General features: G+C 38.6%; 3 protein-coding genes across 3 annotated transcripts in view; 1 reads left to right on the top strand and 2 right to left on the bottom strand.

Moving 5' to 3' along the window:
• LOC109230362 (GDSL esterase/lipase At5g03820-like) overlaps positions 1-480 on the bottom strand; it is a 2918-nt gene extending 2438 nt beyond the window's left edge. The window contains exon 1 of the mRNA XM_019395867.1: positions 54-480. Coding sequence (XP_019251412.1) covers positions 54-291 — 238 coding nt within the window. The 5' untranslated portion in view covers positions 292-480. The remainder of the gene's footprint in view (positions 1-53) is intronic.
• LOC109229702 lies at positions 6394-9858 on the top strand. Its single transcript, XM_019395233.1, has 7 exons — positions 6394-6532; positions 6925-6992; positions 7086-7226; positions 7635-7676; positions 8368-8507; positions 8968-9069; positions 9224-9858. The coding sequence occupies exons 1-7, from the start codon at positions 6456-6458 to the stop codon at positions 9353-9355; spliced, it is 702 nt and encodes a 233-aa protein (XP_019250778.1). The 5' UTR covers positions 6394-6455; the 3' UTR covers positions 9356-9858.
• LOC109229701 (threonine dehydratase biosynthetic-like) lies at positions 10316-15692 on the bottom strand. The gene is made up of 8 exons (XM_019395231.1): positions 15131-15692; positions 13919-14098; positions 12988-13461; positions 12403-12651; positions 12124-12197; positions 11687-11804; positions 11428-11562; positions 10316-10687 (listed from the first exon to the last, which is right to left on the bottom strand). Exons 1-8 carry the CDS (start codon positions 15563-15565, stop codon positions 10547-10549), a joined length of 1806 nt encoding a protein of 601 aa, XP_019250776.1. The 5' UTR covers positions 15566-15692; the 3' UTR covers positions 10316-10546.

The following is a 26313-nucleotide window of genomic DNA, read 5'->3' on the forward strand; positions in this document are numbered from 1 at the left end:
GGTTTGGTTTTTGGGTTGGGGGGGGGTTGTTGTTGAGGAGACTTGGACATTACCTGTGAAGTCTGTGGCCAGCTTTCCATTGCAGAACCTTCCGGTGGGTCTGTGGGTAACAAAATCTCTTCCATAAGGTGGAAAGTTTGCCTTGATGAGAGTGCTTAAGTTGTTATTATTTCCAACATCAACTACAGAATCACCAAAGATGCACAATGCTGGAACCAAAGGATCTCCATCAGATACAAAAAATACCATAGCAAGAAGAAGACCGCCTAAGAGACCCCTCAAGAAACTCATTGTTCTCTTCTCCTATAGTGAATCTCTTCTTTTTCTTATCGTTAGGATGGCGGGGAAGAAAATTAGAGAGGTTTGATTGATGAGTGAGAGGAAGGTGGGGGAGCAGGTGATGAGAATGTAAGGACATTTAAATTTAAGTAAAGGGCAAAATGATATAACTGTTGGATAGAAAGTTGCTCATTTCCAGGTGAGGAGGCATGTTTGGCACCTCTTAAAGCTAGTAATCAAGTGATATTACTGGACAAAAGTATGAGTTCAAGTAAAGCTTGTTTAATTTTGTCCATTTCTATGAGTTTATTTAGGAGTATGTGTGTTTTAATAAAAGCTAAACATACTTCGCAGAAAATTGAAGCAATAGTTTCGTGAACCACAAAATATTCCTTTACGTATGACCTGCTTCTTCATGCAACTTCAAAGGGCAGTAGGTGCAAGAAGCATCTCGTGTTCGTGTAGGGTCCGGGGAAGAACCGCATCACAAGGTATGTGATGTAGGCAGCCTACCCTGGTGCAAGCATCAGTGGCCGATTTCACGGCTTGAAACCGTGACCACTGACTTGTAGGTCAAACAGAGACAACTTCACCGTTGCTCCAACGTTCCCCTTCATGCAACTTCATACATGTTTAATCCAACCACAGAAAGCTATAAATAACAGAAGAAGAATTTGAGTGGCAAAGAAGATGCAATTTCCTCTGTGTTTTTATTTCCTTTTTGGGTTGGGGGAGGTGCTGGAGAGGGAGGCCAGAGAAAAACAGCAACACTGGCAACAAGTGCTAGTAATATTTATTATAAAGCGAAAGATTAAGCAAAACAAAACCAAAACCTTTACAAAGAAAAGACAATATGAGGAAGATAACGTAACTTTGATTTGATACTTTATACCTATGAAAGATGCTCAAATGATATCTAAGTAATATCTAATCGTGACTTTCTGGGTTCTTACATTTCAGCTGGGTGTTGCAATAGCAAAGGTCTGCAGCGTTCAATTCTGTTCTTGTTCTTTTGAAATCAAGTCCAACTTTTTTCCTCCCTTACACTGTCAATCAACTAGGTCATTGAATAATTTGAATTTTTCATTTTTTTTCATTTTTTTGTACTTTCTCTTAGTCTCCCACTTCAAATAAAAATATACTCATATACAACTGAGGAGTGTGCTGGAGAGGGAAATCGATTTAGGTCTCCCATGTGGAAAACCACTCGCCCAACGAATTCAGCCAACTCTTGCGGGTAACTGAATCTCTTTTGTAATTTGATTAGATTTATGGTTTGGTTTTGAATTTTAAAAAATAAAAACGGAAGCACTGATAAAAGTAAATTATTTAATATATATACATATGCATATTACTTTTTTTATGTATAGAATACATTTAAATCTTGGTATATGAAGGATTCAGTTAGCATTAAATAATACGTACATTTTGTTTTGATTATGAAATTAGGTGTAACGACCCGATCGATCATTTTGTGTAATTGCGCCCCATTATCCTTTTTTATGCGTCGCATATGTGCTTTTATGATTTTATGACTTGCAGGGTCGGTTAGTTTCGTTCCGGGAAGCTTTCGGATTGATTTGGACCCTTTGATTCTTGACTTAGAAGTTTAAATTAGAAATGTTAATCAAACTTTGAATATTGTGAAAACGATCCCCTAACTGTGTTTTGATGGATCCGATAGCTTCGTATCGTAATTTCGAACTTGGGCGTATGACCGAATTGATTTTGGAATTCCGTAGTTGATTTGTGTTGATTTGCCGAAATTTGACAATTTGAAGTTGAAAAGTTGGACCGTAGGTTGACTATTAGATATCGAGCTCGGGATTTGATTATGGGACTTGAAATAGGTCCGTTATGGTAATTAGAACTTGTCTACAAAATTTGGTGTCGTTTGGAGTTGATTTGATAGGATTTGGTCGTTTAGTAACTTTAGAAATTTATTGAACTTTACTTTGAAATTCATGCGTTTTAGTGTTCGATTCATAGTTTTAGATGTTATTTTTGTATTTTGATCGCGTGAGCGAGTTCATATGATGTTTTTAGACTTGTGTGGATGTTTAATTTGGAGCCCCGAGGGTTCTGATGAGTTTCGGACACGTTTCAATATGGTTTTGAACTGGAATTGGATTGCTGGTGCTCAGGAATCACAATTGCGAGCACCAGCATCGCAATTGCGAATGTGACAATAGGGGCTCCGCAATTGCAACTTCCCCTTCGCAATTGCGAAGTTCGCATTTCGAACCTTAGTTCGCATTTGCAAATATTTGTTTGCTTTTGCATTGCCCTTCAGTTAGCAATTGCAATGGTTCCTGAGGCTGTCAGGGTTAGCAAATGCGAGTCTTGGTACGCAATTATGAGGTTTGCAAATGCAAAGCTGGTACGAAAGGCTGGGAGACGAAATTTTTGAAAATATTCTCTCATTTTGAACCCTAGACTCGGTAGGAGGCGATTTGGAGAGGGAATTTTCACCTACAAACTTTGGGTAAGTGATTCTAATCCATTTTTAATCATATTCCATCAACATATCTTAGATTTTAACTTCAAAATCATGTGAATCAAGGTGAAAAATTGTGAAACCTTGTCAAGTTTTTGAAAAATAAGAAATTGAGTTTTGAGAGTCGATTTGGACTCGAATTTTAAAACTAATCCCTATATATGAACTCCTGGGATCATGGGTAGTCGAATATTGGACCCGAGTTTTGACCGGACGGGTCCCGGATTGACTTTTATTGACTTTTTGGAAAAAAATATAAAGATCATAGCTTTTTCATATTGTAATTGATTTCCCTTGCATTGTTTGATAATATTAAATCGACTTTGGTTAAATTTGAGCCATGTGGAGGCGAACTTGAGGGGAAAAGCTATTTCCGAGTGTTAAATTGGCGCAGTTGAGGTAAATGTCTTGTCTAACTTCGTGTGGGGGAACTATCCCTTAGGATTTAGGATTGATTGTATTTTTTGTGCTATGTGAAAGCCGTGTACGTTAGGTGATAAGTGGGTACACGGGTTGTATGTGGTATTTGACTGATTCAGGCTACTTTGACTATTTTCATGCTTTAATTGAAATGCCATATTATGTTCTAAATTCTCATAGTCAATCTATCCTTATTTGTGTTGGTCAATCCTTGCATGCCTTAATTGACTTGTTTAACACTTGTTCTACATCCTAATTGATAAATTGCTCTCATGCCTTAGTTGACCTTATTGCCTCTTTTATTGTTTCATGCTATCTTTTCATTGTTAATTATCATTAGTTGAAGTTATTGTTCGTGTTATCTCATTCATTATTGATTATCATTTCTTGAAGTTATTGTTCATGTTATCCCTTTACTTGTTCATTTTCATTATTTGAAGCCATTGTTATATGTTATCTCTTTCATCGTGAGTTAATGTTATTTAATATCGTTGTTACACATTATCTCATTGTTGAGTTATTGGTGTTGAAGTTATAAAAGCCGTTATCACGTTGAGACGAAATTATTATTGTTGAAACATCTTCCTTGTTGATCATTTTACATTCATTGTTGTTGTTGATATTCTTGTACCATTGTGGTGGAGCCATGTGCTATTGTTGTGGAAACATAGATATTGTTAACTGTTGGCAAGTTGTGATACATGAGCACTTGTGGTGCGAGTTGTCATTGTGATGTGATATTGACACGCATGCGGCAGTATAGGGCTTGGGGTTAATGTGCACGCGACGGTATAAGGTGGGACTTATGTGCGTGTTGCTTGTAGGGAACTACGTGATGCCACGCGGTGTCATAAGGTGGGTTAAAGTGCGTGTAGCTATTTTCGGAAAAACTGTTTTCAAAACCTATTTCAAATGTAAGGCTCACACATCGATATAAGAAAAGATTGTGAATTGTGAATACATCGGTACCTTGGTTGTGATTCTTGTATATATACACACGAGATGGTACCTCGGTGGTGATTCTTATTGTACACGAGGCGGTACCTCGTTGTGATTCTTGTTGTTTTGTTCTTCCTTGTTTCGTCAGTTATTGTCCGTATTTGATCATTGCGTTTCTCTCTAACTGATTTCTTTATGTTATTTCCGTGCTTACAATTCTGGTATCAGTTCATGCTATTCTGTTTTCAGTTATTTCTCCGCTTTCCATTATTTATCCTTATACTGTTTATTTATATCCTAGTAGGTGTCTTGACCTGGCCCCGTCACTAATCTACCGAGGTTAGGCATGATACTTACTGGGTACCGTTGTGATATACTCATACTACGCTTCTACATATTTTTGTGCAGATCCAGGTACGTCTGCTCATGCCGGTTGTTAGAGATCATCTGTTAGCTGCTTTACGGAGACTTCAAAGTATGCCCGCTTGGCGTCCGCGGGCCTCGGAGCCACTTTACCTTTATTCTTATTTACTGTTGTATTTTCTTTCAAACAGTGGTGTAGTAGTTATTCTAGCTTTACTCTATAGAGCTTATGACTCAGTTCCACCGGTCTTGGGGAGTGTATTGTTGTTCTGCTTTCGGAAGTTTATATCAGTTATTCATCCTTGTTTTAGTATTCTGTTAATTATTTCCGTCAAGTTATTATTAACTGTAGACTTCCGTAGTCGTAAAGACTAGGTGACATCACAACATACTACATAGTAAAATTGGGATCAACACATCAGGACGTGCAAATTTATTTGTGACTTGACTTGTTTACAAGAGAATAGGAGTGTTTGACTATCAAATCAAATATGTATTAATTATCTTATCAAGGATGTCCATGTGAAATGAATTTGAATATATATATATATATATATATATATATATATATATATATATATATATATATATATATATATATATATATAACATCACTTTTTTCCATTCGTTATATTGGAGTAATTTCTTTTTCATCATTTGAGTATGTTATTCGATTATATTAGATCCATATTGTCTTATATGATACAACAAAATAACCAAAAAATCGACAAATCAAAAATGAAAATCCACTAATGCAATACCTAACCGAAAAACCAAATACACGCTCTTAGTTGAAACACGTTAAATCCTTCTGACCCTACGTGCCTCTCAATGGGTTGATGTAAGTATCCACCTCAGATAAAATATGCCATGTCAAATTTTATTTTTTTGTACTAAAACTTTTTTATATACTAATTTTAACCGTACGTGTGTTGCACGTGAATATAATGTCAATCAATTAAAAATATACATGTTGGCATTAAAATAAATGTGACATTATTTTAAATATTATTACACTGATACAATAACTGAATTCAATATCTTCTTAATATGCAAGACAATACACACATATATATACACACACATATATATGTATGTATGTATATATATTGTATCTCACATGATATACCTATGAATACATTTTATCATCTGTTATTTTATCCTTATTTTTTCAAATTTATATTTTAATAAATTTTATTCTTAATATTATATTATAATCGATTTTGCTCTATTTCTTTTGGATTCTTTTGCACCTTGTGTTTGTCGAAGCATTAATATCATTGAATTTTCCCAATTATTTTTTCTCCCTATCCCCCTCCCCCCTCCCCTCCCCTCTTATACTTATTATATATTTTTTTTGTAATTATTTGTTCTAAATATTTTTGTAAGCTATACTCCCTCCGGTCCAAAATAAGTGATTTTTTGGACGTTTTCACACAGATTAAGAAATCCACCTTTTAGCATTAATTAGCAATGGAATTGACTATATTAACCTTTACTATCTCACATAAACACTCCTAACACATATTCCAACACTATTTACTCCAAGGACAATGTAGGAAAAAAATAATTAATTCATTCTTGAAATCTGGAAAAATTACTTATTTTGGACCACAAGAAAAATGCCAAAAAATCACTTATTTTGGACCGGAGGGAGTATTAGTTTATGTATAAAGTCCTAAATATCACATTTTTCTACATAACTCAAATAAGGAAATAATTAAATAGTTATTCCTAAATAATAGGAAAATAATTAAATTATTATTCCTGAACTACAAAAATGAATTCCTCGTTCCTCAGTTTTACCCTCACTAGCAACAACACGAACGGCACCATATTTATTCTCTTGTTCGAGTTCTCCTAGTAGCTCTCTTCCTCAATCCTCCCTCTGTAAATTGGATTTTGCTCCTCTATAATTGTTAGGCATCTTGAATTAGAAGAACAAAAGTCTCCTACCATGGAAATACAAGACAATGGTTCGTTGGATAAAGCTAAAGAGAGGATGTTCCAAACTTTCTCAGAGTTTATGATTAGGTTTATTCTCAACTCTTAACTACCTTCAAAAACTTATGCTTTCTTTTAATTATTCTCATAGTTGTCCTTACATTTCCCTCTTCATTTAATTTTAATTTACTAGCAAACAAGAATTTGTGTATTTCATCATACAGCCTTTTAGCTAGCGGATGTAATTTGTCATCGGCCGACCGGCCAATTTTGTATTTTGCCCAAAAAAATTTCACATTTTTTAAAATAAAATTGCAAACTTTTTTTGTAACTTTTAAGGACAAGCACTAGTGCTATTATGTTCATCAAAGTTTAGGCAGATAGTAAGAATTCACCTTGTGTTGAAACTTTGGTTCCAATTGCTGATTATCGAGCTATTTCTTCTTTTGTTGTGTGACTTAGGTTTGTTCTCTCTATTTCAGGATTACAAAATTTGATGAATTAGCGGAAGTTGGAAGTAGATTGCTAGTTGGCTTTCAGCAAGGCCTTGGTGAGTGTGTTGTAGCATCCATTTGAGTGAATCTATTGTAAGAATACATAAATGCTCTTTAGTGAACCTTGCTTGTTTGCCTGCTTTTGTCAGAGTATATGCGGCGTCCTTCGATTGCAAAGAATTCCGGATTGGTTGAGCGTATTATTAGAGAGAATGAAACTAAGAGGCTTTCGTCCTACGTAGAAGCTGGATGTCTGAATGCTCATGACACTCTACAAAATATGTCCAAGTGTAAGTGTTTTACATATCTGCTGCAGCCGAAAAAAGAAATAGTTAATGTGAAGGAATTATATGAGGGCGTTCTATTCGGAGTAAGTTTAGTAGGTCCTGTAGAATGTTCTCTCTTGTTTTTACAATGATTGAGTTTTTGGCACTGATACATATTGTGTATGCTTGCTACTTATGTATGATGATATTGTCATTTCTTTGTCGCTTATAACCTTTCCATATAATAGGCTATTGAAATATCTTGTTACAAATTTTTTGACATATCTATGAATTAACAAGAGGAGTGACAAATTGAGCTTCTTGTGTACATCTTGACCAGTTGAATTTCTCCTTTTTGTTTCCAATTTTTTTTTCACTATATCTTTTTGGTGTTATTACCTTCATAACTTGGATTGTGCTTCTGCACAGAAGTACATACATGCCACCTTGGACTTCAGGATCATGTAAACAAAGGTATTTCAGGTGCCCTGAATTAATAATTTTTTCCATATCATCTTTACGTGCGTTAAGTGACACCTTCTTCAGCGGCACACGCCACACACATTGGTTCAGGTTAATATTAACAACACAGTAGGGGTAAAAAGGTTAATTCAACTTAGAAAATAAACTAAGTCTCTTGATCTGGAACACATATGGTGCGATGTGTGTTCGATTTTATATCCAGAACTTTGTACAAGAGCGTGAATAACCAAGATGTGCTACATTTAGCAAGAGTGTTAATTGGGGTTTTACTTGAGCTTATTCGATGCTACTATTGGTTTGTTCATTTAGATTTACCCTGCATAGTAGAATGTACTCCCTCCCTTCCAGTTTATGTGAACCTATTTCCTTTTTGGTCCGTTCCAAAAAGAATGACCCCTTTCTAAATTTGGAAACAATTTAGCTTAAACTTACAATTCTACCCTTAATGAGAAGCTTTTATAACCACACAAATACTTTGGGCCCCTTTTTAACTTGTTTAGGACCACAAATTCCAAAAGTCTTCTTTTTTTCTTAAACTCCGTGCCCAGTCAAACAGGTTCACATAAATTGGAACGGAGGGAGTACTACTTTTCTTTACAGCTTTTATGTTAAATGAAAGAGTTGCATGTTTTTCCTATTGGAGTTGGAGTTTAGATTACAAAATGTGGATATTTAATTGCAGGAAAGTGTGTAGTTGATGAACTTGCCTGCCTTTTAAAGGACGCAGAAGCTGTAGTGCAAACGATGAATTGTTGTTTGGCTCAAATGGGGGAAAGAAATGTTGACACTGGTACAGATTCGTCGGACACCGCTCATGATGAAGTAAGATCCTTTTTTCTGTAGCCACTTGCATGCTCGAGCTTTTAATATGTATCACTCGTACATTATTACCTACCTCTTCATTTAGAACTGAACCAATAATTATTCTGTTGGGAAATACCTACAAGTGGAGATTGTTTCTCTATTCTGCTGTGTTGTTTGGTTAAGTGATGAATGTTTGAGACTTGATCAAGAGTATCCTATGAAATAGCTGTTAAAAAAAAGTGGGATTACACATCAATAGTTTTGTTTATTCTGGTATGAACTTAAGAAAATAAAATGCAAGAATTTGATATTGGAAATCCAGAATTCCAGATAAATCCTTCCATTTTTTTTTTTGAAGAAGTTCCAATAAAGAAAGAAAAAGAAACTAAAATCAAGTTAACTTGGTCATATTACTGAGTTATGAAGTTCACATTATTAGGTCTGCTATTCATTGATTTTTAATAATATGCCTATGTAGGAGGAAGGGCTATCTGTTGATCTTTTGAAACATGAAGTCATTAATATTGCAACAATGATGGCAATATTATACAGCATGGTGCAAAATGACTACACAATGCAGGTAATAATCCTTATCCCTTCCAAGATATTATCTCGTCACGTTAATAGAGTTAGTTTCCTGTCTGTGGTAGTGGATTTATTCATACATGATCAAGACATCAGGTGGTTACTGACTTTAGCCAAGCGTAACAGTTAGTCATTTTTGCCTGTAACAGGAAAAGATAGTTTCTTCGCTTAACCTTACTTCATCTTCTGGAGAACTGGAGAGCTACTCCAGCATGTGGTCATTGCGCCCTTACATAGATGACGAAGTCATGCATAAAGCTTGGAAACTTGTACGCCGCTAACTCTTCCTGTTTTCCTATTTGTTATTTTGGTGAAACATCATTAAATAGCTTTTATCTATATCAAAGAAGCTTCACTGTAGCCTTCTTTTCTTGAAATTTGTTTGAAGCAATAGCAAACGCAGTTTTGCAGTACGAAAAGATAAAGTTCAGAAAAAATGAAAAAGAGAAAAATAGCGGGTGAGGATGAAGAACATGTGACGCTTGTAATAATTTTTATTATTAATTATTGGTTCAACTAAGCATGACTGCTATGGCACTGAATCAAGTTGCTATAAACATTGACTGCTTTTGGTATTTATACAGTGATTATCTGCTTTCACTTTCAAATACCTTCCTCTGTTGTTAGCATGTGATTGCGACATTCTTCAAAAGCTAGTATTTGAAGTGTTAGAAGGCAAATACTTACTGGCACTAGGCAACAATAATAGTGTACTATGCAGGGTTTGTCAACTTACTGCTGCTAATCAAGCAATATATTCCATCTTTCAATCCTTTTTTAGTCATTTAACATTGTCATGTTTAAGTAATTGTGACAAAGATCTTCGTTGCATTCTTCTCATGAAATCTTATAACTGTATGCTCCATATTATGAATTTATGATGTCTAATTGCTTTATGGTGAATAAAACTAAGTTCTAGCAGTGAAAATCAATTTGAAAAAAAATCTTAAAGGGACAAACCTCTGATTAGGATCGAAGTTATTTTGGACTACGCTTTATACAGTCAGACCTCTCTTCATACGGTTAAACCTCTCTATAATAGCTATCCTCTGTAACAACACTTTACTATAATGGCCACATTTCCTTGGAACTAACTTTATAGTTGCCAAAAGATATCGAAACAAATGAGGTTGTTACAGAAAGATTTGACTGTATTAGTCTTTTCCTACTAAAGGTTCTCGGTTTTTCCATTCAAGGACATATCAAGAATAGTAATTCAACAAAATGTCAATCCAGCTTAATATTTAAAGAAGTACTAGTTGATATACAAACTTATTTCTTAATGGAACTAAAGACCATTAGATAAGACACAAAGGATCATTATTCATACCAAATCTACTAGCTTCCACTGACAGAGAAAATTAACTTACAACAAGTTAATTCATAAATTATTCGAATTGCAATAACTGCAACTTTATTGCTCTATCAGTAGTAGCCAAATACTCTAGTACTAAGTAATACATCAATCTTGTTCACTCCATTATAAGTTGAGAAGCCTCGTTGAGACTCTCGATTTCATATGAATAACCAAGATTGTTAGCTTGAACTCGGAACTCTTCTATCTCACCTTTTGGAACTTGGAATCCAACTAACACACTTGCATCAAGTTCTCCCTATCATGGAAATAGAAAAAGAACAAATTATTTACTCCAAAAGTGGCATATAATGAAACTAGAAAGAGTTTAGCTTGTATACATTGATGGCACAGAAGAATATTTACACTATCAAGTCATTTATAAAACAAGAGTTCTAAGTTCTATGTACCTACGATGGTAAAAGTATTTACACAATCAGGTTATTTATAAAGTAATTACAAGTAAATCCTCAATGATAAGCATTTAAGCTAAAGTAAGAGAAGGCTCTGGTGGGTTCTCTGTTTCTTTCTTTCCTGGTTATCTGTTCTCTAGCCATTCTACCATATTATTATTTTCAGAATTCATTTCAGGTGGAAAATCATCTAGCTAGGCAATTTTATATAAGACGATTTCTCATACGATTATTTTCGTGATTCGACCTAGAAGAAGTTCGCCTTGCCTGGCCAGTGGGGGATTTGGTATAGCAGTTCAGGTTCGTTTGCATATTAGTAATATGTTAAAAATGGTGGCTAGCATACTATCAGAAGTTAAACTATACTGAAAGTGTAAACAATCTTTACATTATCGGTGTGTATAACTTAAATCCAAAAGATAACTATAAATCTACAACATAATAAGTAGAATTAGTTGTATGAAAAATAAGACACGCAACATGCTACAAGTAGTTAAATAACACTGATAGTGTAAAAATATTATTTATATTATCAGTGTATATAAGTTACATCAAACTAAAAATGAAGGTTGTGACTAGAAATTACCTGTTCACGATAATGGAACAAACTTATATTCCAACGAGGGCTGAAAGCATCTAAAAACTTCCTTAAAGCTCCAGGCTTCTCAGGAAATATGAATTGACAGAAAATCTCATTACTTGGTTCTGATCTGCCTCCCATCTAAATAAAAAATCCACATGGTAATTAAGAATCTTGGAAAATAGACTAAAGAGTGAAAAACATACAAAAATGGTTTAATTAAGTTAATAACAAAGGAATCAGTTAATTAAGCTAAAAACATTACCAAATGCCTTAGATGTTCTTTGACCAAATTATTATTTGTGAGATTGACAGTATTCAGCTGTGATGATTTCATCCTCTCCAACATTGACTCAAGATCCGATTTTGTATTAACACCAACACTGCACATTCAAGACAAAATTACCACTATTTAAAAGACAAGAAAATTATCAGACAGTCAAATTCTGTAGCTAAATACTAAATAGCAAAATCCGTCGCTAATACTACTTCGCAACGGATTAACGACAAATTATCAAAATATTCTGTTAGCTACTAGCGATTTAGCGACGTATTAGCGGCGAAGTTCGTAGCTAATTTCAGTTTGCAAGTAGTGTAAATAACCTAAACGTTGAATATAATAAGTAATTTCTTTTTTCCTAACAAATAATAAAGCAATCTAAGATGAGAGACTCTTTAAACAATGAAGGAGACTTTAGTTACCTGTAGAGTACCAGAGCTTGTTTTCTTCCAGAATTATATCTGTACTTAAATTCAGTAATATTCATAGGTCCCACCTGTAATTCAAGTCAATAGTTCAGTTTCTTAGACAGAAAATATCATATAGTAACAAAAAACATTTAAGTTATATACAACATTAGTGTAAGAACTTTTAACACCATCATGCCACATTTATCTAATGCTGCGAAAAATTCTTTCACTGACGATGTATATAACTTAAACTCTGACTAAAATGCGTGTTAAGTGCTCCAAGTAACGCACAAGTTCGCAGAATTTTTTGAAGCTTCCTGGTTCTTCTGGCATAAAAGTAGCCAGCAGAGCTTCCCTCTGTCCACCAATATCTGCTAAATCGACGACTAATTTTAGTTTGCTGAAGTCCATATTGGCTCCACTAGCAATTGCTACAACGTTTTCGCCCTTTATGTTATAGTATTTGCAGTAAGCTTCAGCTCCAGCTATGGCAAGTGCACCTGATGTCTCTAATATGTTCCGTCCTTCGTCGTACACATCCTATTGAAAAAAAGAACAAAACACACACTTACACAAACTTGTACATGTCAAAACCAGAGGGAAATTTAAGAAAGTTACTTTAATCCACATCTAAAGTATGAATGTCAAACGGTGACGGGTTGGCCTGAATTTGAACAGAGCAAAATTGGTTGAGTTAATAAATGGGCGAGTCGTATGCCCATGACTCGCATAAATGTTACTTGCGCTGTGATTGGGTTGATAGTCCAACCCGTCCTATTCTAACCAATTTTGGCTGGTTGGATGGATCATATTTTCATGGGCTAATTTTAGCAACCCCCCCTAACCTGAAGCCATTAGGAGATGGTGCGTGCTAACCTTTACTGCAGCACTAATAGCATCGTTACTGACTAAGACCATTCCGTCTATTAAATCTTTGCAAAGACGGAAAGTTTCTTCACCAACTAGTGCAACAGCTACGCCATCTGCAAAATTATCAACTTGTTCCAACTTTACTCTTTCTCCATGGTACAAAGATTGTGTCATTGAACTTGCACCAAATGGCTCAACTCCAATAATCTTTGTATGAGGAGCAACCCTTTTGAAATATGCAGCAACACCAGCTATTAAACCTCCTCCTCCTACAGGCACAAATACTGCATGTATATCTTTAAGTTGACGATTAATCTCCGTTCCAATTGTACCTTGGCCTATGATCACATCTGGGTGATCGAAAGGCGGGATGAATGTGAGACCTTCATCTTCAGCCAACTTTAAAGCATGTTCCTGAGCTTTATCAAATGTGTCACCATGTAGAACTACTTTACCATCCAAGTTCTTAACTGCTTCAATCTGTTCATTTGTAAAGAAAACGGTCCTTTAGAAAAACAAACAATTTCACAATAATTTCTACTAAAAAAATAGGAATCAGTGACGGACTACTTTTGTAGCTAAATAGAAAATTCCTCGCTACAAGCTAAACAAATATCAAGAAATTCCGTTAGCTACGAGCGATTTAGCGAGACTCGCGACGAAGTTCGTAGCTAGTTCTAATTTTTTTTAGTGCTTTATTTATTCTCTCTATTTCAGTTTATGTGACCCTATTCAGATGAGAAACTTTTATAGTCACACAAACGTTATGATGCATTTAAGACTAAGTTTCAAAAGTCTTATAACTACACAAATGTTATAGCATGATAAAGAGCCCAAGTTTCGAAAGTCTTCATTTCTTAGTAGAACTCAGTGCCCGATTAACTAGATTCACATGAATCGAACACGAAGAATTAATTAACAGGAGAGAACTAATTACCTTGATCTCTGGTGTGGTAACAGGCATGACAATCGTAGCAGTACATTTAAGTCTCTGAGCACCTAATGCAACACCTTGTGCATGATTTCCAGCTGAAGCAGTTATAACCCCTCTTTCTAACTGCTCCTTTGAGAGTTTGGTCATCATGTTATAAGCTCCTCTAAGCTTGAACGAGAACACCTAAAAAATACCACCAGTTGATGAGCTAGCAATATTAGTTACCTATATTGCTCGAACTCTCCGGAAAGGTCATCGAGTGCGTGTCGGATCCTCAAAATATAATGTATTTTTGGAGGATCCGACAAGGGTGCAACAACATTTTGAAGAGTTCGCATAATATAGTTAGTTACACAATAATACAAGGCAGAAACGTTTGGTAAAGAGGACAATTATTAACTTATTAAGATAAGTTAAAAGTAGAATAATATCCTCGTTTAGAGGCGGAGACATAATTTTGAGTTTATAAGCCATAGATTTTAGAGAAAAAAATGCAGCTTACTAGGTTTTGATAAATTGTTATACATATTAAGTGAGCTTTTTAGTACAAATACAGAGTTTGGCCCAAAACTATTGGGTTCTGCCGAACCAGTAAGTCGAAGGCTAGCTCCGTCGCTGATGTTGTTCTATCTTAAATGACATTCTTTCTTTTTTCGGTCTATTCCAAAAAATAAAAATAAAAAATCCTACGTTTGGAAACTCTTTCACTTTAAATGTTTCTATTTTACCCGTAATAACATGCTCTTATAGCCAAAAAAAAAAAAAAATGTAATGGTACGTTTAGTGCAACAACATATCCAGTATTATCCCACACTGTGGGGTCTGGGGAGGATAGTGTGTGCGCAGACCTTACCCCTACGTTGCGAGGATAGAGAGACTGTTTCCAATAGACCCTCGGCTCAGGAAAACATAAGCACCACAGTAATGAAAATATAGACAAGAAGGACAGTACCAAAAAGCCATATAAAAGTAGAATAAAAACAACAAGATAGTAAGGTGATCAACAATGAAAGAAAACAATGGTTAGTCATAATATACCAACAGAAAGCGAGACTGCGTGCCAATACTACCGTTATGAACACTCTAGACTACCTACTCTACTACCCTAATCCTAAACTTCCATACCTTCCTAATGGTACTTTTAAAACCACAAATTCTAAGTTGAAGCAAATGCTGCATCAAAAAAAAAAAAAAAAGAAGAGAGGAGAAACATACGGACTGCATATCCTCTCTTTTGATCCAAAAGTTAACTCCAAGCTTCTTGGAAAGCTTAGCTGCATTTTGCAAGGGGGAATCAATTGCTACATCATACACTCTAGAAGCCAATATTTCAACAAGATACTGAAACAATTCCTCTGTATCGCCCCCTGATGGATTATTCTCTATCAACTTCCCCGCCTCGACGTCCTGCAAAGACGCTGGAACAGGCATTGAATCAGCTGATGGAGATAATTGTGAGACCTTCAATGGCAATGCTGATGGTTTTGGAATCGAAGTACGTATCGCGCCCTTCATTTTCTTGTTGTTGCCAGTACTGGAAATTACTTTAAATGTGTCATTGCTAGAAATTGCTCTGGTTCTAATTGCTGTAAATTTGGGGTTACAGGCAAAATTTGAGTTTCCAGCTGGGGCTTGACAAAGAACTTCCATATCGTACTATATTTGATAGAGGAAAATAGAAGAATTTTTGAAGAAGAGAAATATTATTTCACTGATTACTTATGTTGTAAAATACTACATACAATGGGGTATTATATAGGTGTAAGATGGGGAGTTACGGGAACTTCATGCACACACTCATGACTCACCAAAAATTGATGTACATGCATTTAAAAGGACAATCCGGTGCACAAAGCTTCCACATTCACACAGGGTCCGAGGAAGGACCGCATCCCAAAGGGTGTGATGTAGACAGTCCACCATAATGCAAGTATTAGCGGCTGTTTCCACGGCTCGAATCTGTGACCTATAGGTCACGTAGATAGCTTTATCGTTGCTTCATGACTCCCGTTCATTTACATGCATTTAGTCATGGAGGAAAAGTTCAATTAACACGTGGTTTAATTTCTTGTACAAAGGTTGGTGGTGGTGAAGGACATTTAGTCATGGAGGAAAAGTTCAATTAACACGTGGTTTAATTTCTTGTACAAAGGTTGGTGGTGGTGTAGGAGTTAGATATTTCGACATCAGTTGTGATGTACTATATGAGTTCAGGATGGAGGTAGAAGTCCAGACACGAGTTCGATCGAATTTAGTAGTTTTTATTTAAATAGTATATTGTGTTAAGAACTTTATTAAATATATATATATATATATATTAAATTTAGAACTCAGTTATCAACCCCTGAAGTCGTCGTTCTAAAATTCAAACTCTATAAGTTGAAATCATGGCTTCGTCTTTGCACAGAGGAGGAAGTGCTTAGGAGATTCAAGTTATTTTGTTGTTTACTAACCTGACAATCCATATAGTTAAGTAGTATCAGATTATTATCTTTTTTATTCTCTTTACTTATGCATGCATTTAATTTGGCTTTGGATTCAGTTTAGTTTAGGGAAATATAGGTTGGTTTTTTTTTGTACTTGATTTTTTGAAAACAAAATGTTTTTGTTTTAAAATAATTAGGGATGAAAATGGTCATATATAGGACAATGTATGGGCAGTTGTTTTGTTCGAACTCTATGAATATGTTAAAAATTTCACTAAATAAATAGAAACAACAGAGGTCTAATACAATATATCAAATTGATTGTGATAGAATTTCGAACACGAACCTATAATAATGTTCAAATCTTAAATTCGTGCTTGTACGTAGTGAGTTGGGTGCACTCTATGAATATGTTAAAAATTTCACTAAATAAATACAAATGACAGAGATTGAATCCAATAAATCAAATATAGAATTGTACTCGAACCTATAATAATATTAAAATCTTAAATTTGTGCTTATACTCATAAAAAAAAAAGAAGTAAAAAATATTTTTTTTCTTCAATGGAGCTAGGCTGACTGCTCCAAACAAATATAATTTAGAGACTTTTGTACAAATAGGTGGCCGAATTTATTGTTTAATTTTTCTGATCGATAAGTATAAATTATACATTGATTATACACGATTATACACATATTATCTATGTATTGTATATCCATCGCCTATTTTTAGTTTATATGATTGGATATGCGATTGTATAGGTTAATTTTTCTTTAATTAATTTATGCTATTTCATCAATTATCTCTGATTCATTTTCTGTTTCTTAGTTACTTTCATATCTTTAAGTGCAAAGGCACGTTATCACATAGTAACAGAAGTTTCGTGTGTAATTCGAAATACAGAAGAAGCCCTTTGCTGTGGAAAAATATAAAAAGGACATTTTCTCTTTCACAGTTGTGATTATTATGAAAAACGTGATAATGTTACAATACTACGACAAAAAGATGATATATGTGTGTTGTACCTTTTAGTTTAGTTAGAAGTACAAGGTCACGAGAGTCAGGGACGGAGCTAGAGTGCCGGGAGCGGGTTCGATCGAACCCTGTAGCTTTGGTTTCGAATTCTGTATTTCTCTTAGAAAATCTATTGAATATGTATGAATTATTAATACAGAACCCAATAACTTAAAACGATTAGAATCTCGAACACAAATCAACAATCTCACCTATCTTTTAGTGGCGTTGTATAAATTACTCCCGTGATGGGTAAGCTATATTAATAAAGGTTTTTTTGTACCTTCTGCGAATAAATTTTTGTGTCTTAACTGCAAAAGGTAAGTTATCTCACGGGAGCAGTGATGTCCGACTAAATTTGATTTACACCGGAAAGTTTCACTTTGAAGGTACAATGGCCCCACAAAGGCGACTTCATATCCAGAATTCGAATTCGAGACTTTTGCTCGACAAGTAAAGAATATGACATGTAACAACAACTTCAACTAAAGCATGTGATATTAGACATGACGAATAAAAGACATAACATGTGCTAACAATGCCAGATAAGTACATGAAAGAAGCCTAAGAGTCTAAACCGATCAATTTTCACATGTAAGGCCGAGTACATACTCGTCACCTCGCGTACACGGCTTTCACATGACACAAATAGCACAAACGACTCAAATCCTAAGGGGTAATTCCCTCACACAAAGTTAGGCAAGATACTTACCTCAAAAAAGCTAAACTGATACTCTAAAATGACCTTCTCGTGCGAACAATATCCGGACGGCTCAAATTTAGTCAAAATAACTTAATATCATAAATAAAAATCATAGGGAACAATTACGGATAAAAAAGTTTCGATCTTTAATTAAAACCGGGCTCGCACCTCGGAACCCGACAAAACTCAAAAAATTCGAACACCCAATCCGATATGAGTCCAACCATACCAAAATTATCCAATTCCAGCATCAAATCGTCCTTCAAATCATCATTTTATATTTTTGAAAGTTTTCACAAAAATTCTCATTTTCTTCAACTAAAATCACCAATTTTAATGATAAAAACAAATATGGAATCATCGGATAAAGAACACTTACCTCACTCCAAATCGTGAAGAACTCCTCCAAAATCGCCCAAAACCGAGGTCTACAACTCAAGATATGATAAAAATGGCCAACCCCTCGATATATCATGATGCTGCCCAGTGGTTTCGCATTTGCGGACCAAAAATGCGCACTTGCACTCTCGCTTTTGCGAGCCATCATCCGCACCTACGGTTTCCACTTACCAGACCAGACCTCGCGCCTGCACAAAAGGGGTCGCACCTGCAACACCTTAGAAACGCCCAACAAACCACAGAAGCGGAATCCTGCGCATCTGTGATCACTAAGCCGCAGAAGACCATCGCACCTGCGCGCCTAAATCCGAAGAAGCGAAGCTCCCACCTAGGCCTCAATGTCGCAAAAGCGACACAAAATGCGCAGAAACGGCCCCGCACCTGCGCTCCAAAATGCGCAGATGCGACGCACCAGAACCAAACTTGACCAAAAACATGGAAACCATCCGAAACTCTCTGAAACACACCCGGGGCCCCCGGGATCCCGTTCGAACATACCAACAAGTTCCATAACATAATGCAGACCTGCTTGAGGTCTCAAATCACATCAAACAACATCAAAACTACAAATCGTACCTCACTCGAACTTAATGAACTTATGAACTTCAACTTCTACAACTCGTGATGAATCATATCAAATCAGTCCGGAATGACATCAAATCTTGCATGCAAGCTCCAAATGACTTAAAATAGCTATTCCAACTCTCGAAATCAAAATCCGAGCCCGATATCCATGAAGTCAACTCCCGGTCAAACCTCTCAACCTTCCAAATTTTTAACTTTTCAATTTTCACCAAAATGCATCAAATCAACCTACGAAAATCCAAAGCTGGACACACGCGTAAGTCCAAAATTACCATACGAAGCTATTGGAATCATCAAAATACTATTCCGAAGTCGTCTTCACAAAAGTCAAACTCTGGTAAACTTTTTCACTTAATCTTCTAAGACAAGAATTATTCTTCCGAATCAATCCCGAATCATTCTAAAACCTAACTCGACCACACACGTAAGTCATAATACATGATACGAAGCTGCTCGAGATCTTAAGCCACCAAACGAGATGCCAATTCTCAAAACGACTGGGCGGGTCGTTATATGCTCCCCCTCTTAAACAAACGTTCGTCCTCGACGTGCCAGGAAACGTTCCAAAGTCATCAAATAACTGACTGAACTTACCATACATATACTTGCGGGTGATCCCACATCACCACAATCCACATAGGCCCGACAAAACCATCTCAACTGAAAATTATTCCTTCCACCCACACTAATAAACCTTAGAACCAAATTTTTTCACCATCCGATCATTTCCTAAAGACCCGATTCCCACATCAACACACGGTATCAGCCTCAACCAGCTGCAACTACTCATGCCTACACCCACAATGTACAATCACACGACATAACACATCACACATATGCCCATAACAACATCTCTAACCTTTATAGCTGCCCATGATCAAGTCCAGCACCGACAATTAACCTCATATCAACTAGAACCATGTTCCAAACCTTCACAACACTGATAACGATGCAAGAAGCATGAAGATCCCATGACCATTCACTCAAATCAATAAGTCACATCTAATGCCACCTGGGCGCACACCTCGCAAGCTAAAACCCAATAAGCACAACGCGAATATGACTGAATATACAAAGAGAAACACACGAAAGAACTATCAAACAAGCCGACAAGCACAACTCCCGTTCAGTACCATACTACTAATCAATTCCACAAGGGAAGATCAAAACATATGAACTAATCACAAGGATCCCATCCTAATATAACTTCATCGCGGCACGTAGCCCGGTTCAAACATATCAAACCACATGAGAATGGGAGGCTCTCACCCTCAGCTCTAAATCACAAGTAGAATACATATCACACCAACCGAAAACTTCCACTAACTCAATTCCGTAAACTAAAATCACAATACGTACCGGACTTCCCATATCGGTCGAGCACCTAAGTCATAAATCGTAACCAAACCAACTAGAAATCACATCAAAACCTACTGTAATTAGTAACAGAAAGTTCAATCCAGTCTTATAGCTGTCAATGGTGAACAAAAAAATGATAGACATGGGCTACCACTATAGAATCTCCTAATAGGGGTAAACACATAAGTACAAAATTACGAAACTCACCCATATGTGAAGCAAGTTAGGAGGACTCACCCGATAAGCAGAACCGAATCAAAATAAGAATGATGCTCATATATAAAAAATCTAGACCATACATGAAACGACACTATCTGGTGCAGTGGCCTCAGCCCTACCATAGAAAGCATATCAACGGGCCGGGCCTCCCCCTCTAAGGCGCCCTCTACCCGCCTATCCTCCACCTCTAGCTGGTTGTGCATGTAGAGTAGCAATTGGAATGAAGCATGTAGCCTGAGTGCTATGATGAAATCTGCCCCTCCCGAGTCTAGGACAATCTCTCATGATGTGCCTAGTATCACCACACTCATAAAATAACCCCTCTGCAGGCGTGGCTGCTCGTACTGAGTCTGTGCCGAATAACTGCAACAACCGTTGTAGGAACCTCGTGTCAGTGGTGCACTAAAATATGACTGCCCCAAATGAGTACCCTGACTAACTGGAGCACCACGAGTAGTCTGAAGTGCGGACTGGACGGGCCTACTGCCGGAGGCTTCGCCATAATGGGTCATAGCTGAATAGTAGAATCCACTGAACCCTCCATAACCTCGAGACCTCTTAGTCTCCTTGTCCTCCTTCTCCTCACCCCGAATACGCTCTAACATCCCGGCAATCTCCACCACCTGCTGAAATGGAGTATTAGTCTCCAACTCATGAGCCATGCTGAATCTAAGATCATAACTGAGCCCCTCAATAAATCTGCGGACTCGCTCTATGACTGTGGAACCAAAGTAAGTGCATGACGGGATAACTCACTGAACCTAACGACATACTTTGACACCGTCATGGTGACCTGATGCAGCTGCTCAAACTCTGTACGTCACACATCCCGGAGGGTCTGGGGAACAAACTCCCTCAAGCCCAAGTGGGTGGTGCTGCATCGGCTGGTCTACCCTCCTCATAAACCTGCACCACCGATACGCTGCACCCGACAATTGAAATATAGTGAAAGCAACTCCGCTCACCTCCACAATACCCATGGTGCGGAGAATACGGTGACACTTCTCTAGAAATCCATGTGCACCCTCGGTAGTTGTACCACTGAAAGTAGGTGGACTATACCTCTTGAACCCCTCAAGCCTCTTCAGCTCCTCCTCTGTTGCCCCTGGCCTTGACCTCAGGTTGTACCGAATAACAGGTTTGTTTACCGTAAAAATGGTAACTACAATTAAATTTATTAAATGGGACTCTAAAAATACGTGATCTATTCCCGAGCTAGTTTGTTAAAGCAGATGATGCTAGTATTATGAAATTTAGCGATAGGGCGGGAAATAAACGAGATAACGGGCAAACCAAAGGGTCTGATACCCGGGCGCGAGCTCAGTCGGATGGGACTTCGAGGTCGACCTCGGGGTCGAGCTCGGGTCGCCGGGGATATTCAGGCGTAATCTAACAGTTAGAAATATAATCAAACGGAGCTATTTATAACCGAAATTGAGTTTGTACGATGAAGAACACATATAAAATGAAGAACACGTTCAAAGGCAAAGGATATCGAGGTATCCTCAGTATCAGTGATAACCAATGAGCTTTTGTAAGAAAAGAGAGAGAGATATATTATTTCACTTTGTAGAATTGTGGGAGCAACAACAGTTGTCTACAAGGTAGGGCGAGTCCCCTTTATATAGGAGAGGGAACTCAGAATACATGTATATTTAATTCATGAAATATTAAGACGTGACGGCTTGATTCGACACCTCAGCATGGGCTGGGGATAGGCTGGCCCTGTCAGACTCAACCGCATGCCTTGAGGGCTTCCCCCTTTTATTTATATCTCGGCCTCGAATCGGGCCTTGACGAGCCCCGAAGGAGAGGGCCGAGTCGTGGCTTTGTATCCCCGAGGTATCGAGGTACTTCCCCGACATGGCTCGATGGCGGAAAATCGGGTCTTCTGATTTCACCGCGCACAGATAGTCTCCGTTTTTTGGAGTGAAGGCGACGAGGAACGATAAGAAACGATTCTGAACCCTTGCTTCTTCTGATGTTCTAGGATATCAGATATTAGGACGCGTTTCACGCATCATTCCTGTGGATTTCTACATTGACTGCGGCGGTTGTCTTTCATTAATGTGCCCAGGGTGCTTTTATAAATACTTACTTCTCCTCTTTTTGATTCCCTTTTGCGTTTAAAACCCTCAGCGAGGTTTGCTTCCCCTTATTTTTCATTTCTTCTTAGGAATTCAAGTTTCGCCTTTTTTTCCCTCCCCCTGAATTCGTCTAAGGATGACGAATGCTACAATTTCCGCTTCTCTGGAGGCTGCTGGCTCGTCCTCCTCGTTTTTCTCTCGGGGTGAAGTGGATAATCCGCCCCGTGCTGAAGAGTGCGTTTCGGGACCCTTTGCGATGACCTCTGATTTTAGGGTCGAGAGGCCCTCCCCGAAGTCAGGGTGCCGTGATCCCGTGACTCGGTATGTTAGCTCTATAACGGACATCAAAGAGTGAAAGTGGACTTCTGCTAGGGAGATTCCGTGCTCGTGGAGATCCCCGCTCGAGATGAAGATATTACGACTCACAAGGCCGGCTTTCTGAGTGTGTATATCTATCCATTTTCCTTGGGGTCGGTGAGGCCGTCCTCGCCCCTGATTGACCCCGTGGTTCTTAACTTCTGCCGGAGTTATCAGGTGACCTTAGGTCAAGTCCACCCTTCGTTCTGGTGTGTGGTTTATATGATTAGGCATTATACGAGCATGATAGATGGGATGCCCTTTACCCTAAACCATTTAATCCGGATCTATAGCCCTCGCCTGCTTCGTGGTGGTTTAATCAAGCTTCGCTGTCGAACTTCGAGGTCCTTTTTTGCCCCTACTAAGGAATTGGATGATGCGTGGTTAAGCCGATTCGTTCGAGTGAGGACATCTGATCTGATTCCGGCGGAAAAGATGTTGTTCCCTGAGGAATGGAACGCTGGGCGTAAGTAGTTGCAGTGACCTTGCTCCCTTTCCTTTCATAACTTTTCTTCATGTGTCTGATTCTGCCTTTCTTGTTCTCTTAGCTGCGGCTATTTACCCCGGCGCGGTGCCGAACCTTCGGGGTTGGGTCTGTTGTTTGGACTCAATTGCCCGTATTCCGACCAAGTGTGGCGGGATTTGTCCCGAGCCCGTCAAGAGGCTGGAGGCCCTGGTAAGTCTGGAGTTTTGACGCATTCATGCAATCTGGCGTTAACGAGGCATTAGTAGCTTTCTGTTTTCCATGCTTTTGACATCTATAATTATGCAGGTTCGGTGGGAATTCTACCGGTGACGGAGGCACCGTCTACTGGAAGGGACGCCCAGATGCATGACGAGGAGGGGAAGAGGAAGGAGAGCCCGTCAATCGAGGTGCCGGTACCCAAGAGGAGCAGAGTGGAAAGTTCAGATGTCGACCCTTTGGCCCCTGAACCCGAGGCGACGGAAAATCCTCGTGTTGAAGGTGAGGGGGAAAGCAGTTTTTCGGCACCCTTTGAAGGGCGCATGAAGATGGTTGACTGCCAGGACGTGGGAGTAGACGCTTCCGGACAAAGACCCGATGCTGACGCGGCTCGGGTTGGTGGAGAAGCAATGGATGGGGTATCGAGCACTGACCTCGATGTGATAGGAGGCCAGGGTTCTCCCCGGACTGGGGCGCCTTTGATAGTCAGTTCGGAGGAGTCTCCGCCCGGACCCCGGGATGAACCGAAGATGGAAGTTCAGGTTAACCCTGCTGGCCCACTGGTCATTTCTCCTCCCCCAAAGGGGGATATTCTTCCATTTTGTCGTATGCAAGAGGAATCTTGTGAGGAGCTTTTCGTGGCGGGAGCGTTGACCAAAGGCGGAGGCGCAATTGGAAAGCTGGCAATCATTTTTTAGGGCGGTTCCGAGGCAGACGTCCTGTCTATCTTCGGCGAAATGGGCAGGCTGTGTGAGCAGGTAACTTTACCTAGCACTGTTTGTTGCTTTGGGCTGCTTCGCCCTTTTCTCTTCTCTAACTTTATTGTGCGGTTTCAGGCCGAGGCACTTTATATCAGGTCCTGGCCCAGTGTAAGGAAGAGGTGAGTCATCGTGAGCGTGAGAAAGTTTTCTTCGCCGAACAGGTTGTCCATCCCTTGCTCTTGCTATCCTTCGAATTTTTGTAGAATCTCGGCGCTTTTAACTCTTTGGGCCCTAACTCGTGCAGTTTGAGAAGGAGAATGCCTTGCTGAGAGGGGAGCTCCGGGCCAGGGATGCTGAGATCTCCGAGCTTAGCCGGCGTGTAAGCGCGGTGTCTTCTGAGAGGGATAACCTTAGGGAGAGAGTTACCTTGATCGAGCGCCAGCTCCAGGACGCATGGGAGGATAGCGGCAAGTATAAAGGCCTTCATTCCAAGTTGGTGGCTACACTACTTCGGATCAAAACTAAGGCCGAGGCGCTTGTATCTTCGCACGGGGGAGAAGCAGTCATCGCAGATTCTTGTGTTGAGTGGGCGTCGAAGGAGGCTGGCCCGATATTGCCTCGAACCGTGGGTTGTGCTTGGCCAGTTTTCCGAGGGCTGCCTGTTGAGGGCGCGTTGGAAGGCAGCTCGAGCGGGGTAAAATATGGAGGTGGGTCCCTGGAGAGGGGGGACGCCGTCGAGAAGGGGCCCTCACGGGACCTGTAATTACCTGGATGTAACCTTTCGATGCCATCAGTTCAGGGATAAATTAGGGCCTGCTATCCTTCTCCGTTGGTCTCTTTATTTGTAGTGCTCCTTTAACTTGGTACTTGTATAAGGAGAATTATGCAGCTTCATTTCCCCTTTTGTTTTGATTTTATCAATGATTTGGCAAACAAAAAACCTCGGGCCTATAATAATGCCTTGTGGCCTTTTTGGGCTGGCCCCTTACTTTTGGTCATTTTGTTGTTTTGCTTGCTTCAGGTCCAGTCTACGAGTCGCGTTGCGACTCGAGCTTTATTTGACCCTTGAGTTTTTTCCTGCACGCATGGGCGGGTAATGGTAGTTTATGTCTTGGGTCGAATTGACCTTACAGGTGGGTGGCCTGGAGGCTTTATTCGATCGGTGCCTTTTGGTCGTTACCAAGGATAGAACCTTGTGGTCCGGCCCTTCCTCGGACGCCGCATAGGGGGAGGCTTAGTGTCACTGGGTTGCCCGTTTTGTTACCAAGGATGGTGGAAAAGGTTCGATCTTTGGTTGTTTTGTCTTCTGTTACTATTGCGGTTTCTACTGGAGTTACTAATGAGTTGTCTTTTCTTGTTTTTATTTCCGTCTTTCTGAGCCGAGGGTCTATTGGAAACAACCTCTCTGCCCTATCGGGGTAGGGGTAAGGTCTGCGTACACATTACCCTCCCCAGACCGCACTTTGTGGGATTTTACTGGGTAGTTGTTGTTGTTGATGGTGGAAAAGGTAACGTGAAGTTGGAGATCACTTAACATAGGTATGAGTGGAAGACATTTGGAGAACAAGAAGGTTCGTAGGCGTAACAACTCAATCTCCCCTTTCTTGTTCTCCAAATATCTTCCAAGAATTGAAAAAAATAGGAGATCGAGTTGGAAGAATATGAAATAGGAAATTCCTGTCATCTGTTGCTTTTATTATTTATAGTTCTATATGCTTTTTTTGGGTCATCCTTGTTGGATGATGTGTAATATATTTTCTAACTTTAAATTGTAATGGTATCTTTGCAGTATGGTGAGCATCTTTAGCGAGAATGCATAAATGCAGAGATGGTTAGATTCTGTTTTAATTGAATCTGCTAAATTT

Source organism: Nicotiana attenuata, chromosome 7, assembly GCF_001879085.1.
Source record: "Nicotiana attenuata strain UT chromosome 7, NIATTr2, whole genome shotgun sequence".
NCBI lineage: Eukaryota > Viridiplantae > Streptophyta > Magnoliopsida > Solanales > Solanaceae > Nicotiana > Nicotiana attenuata.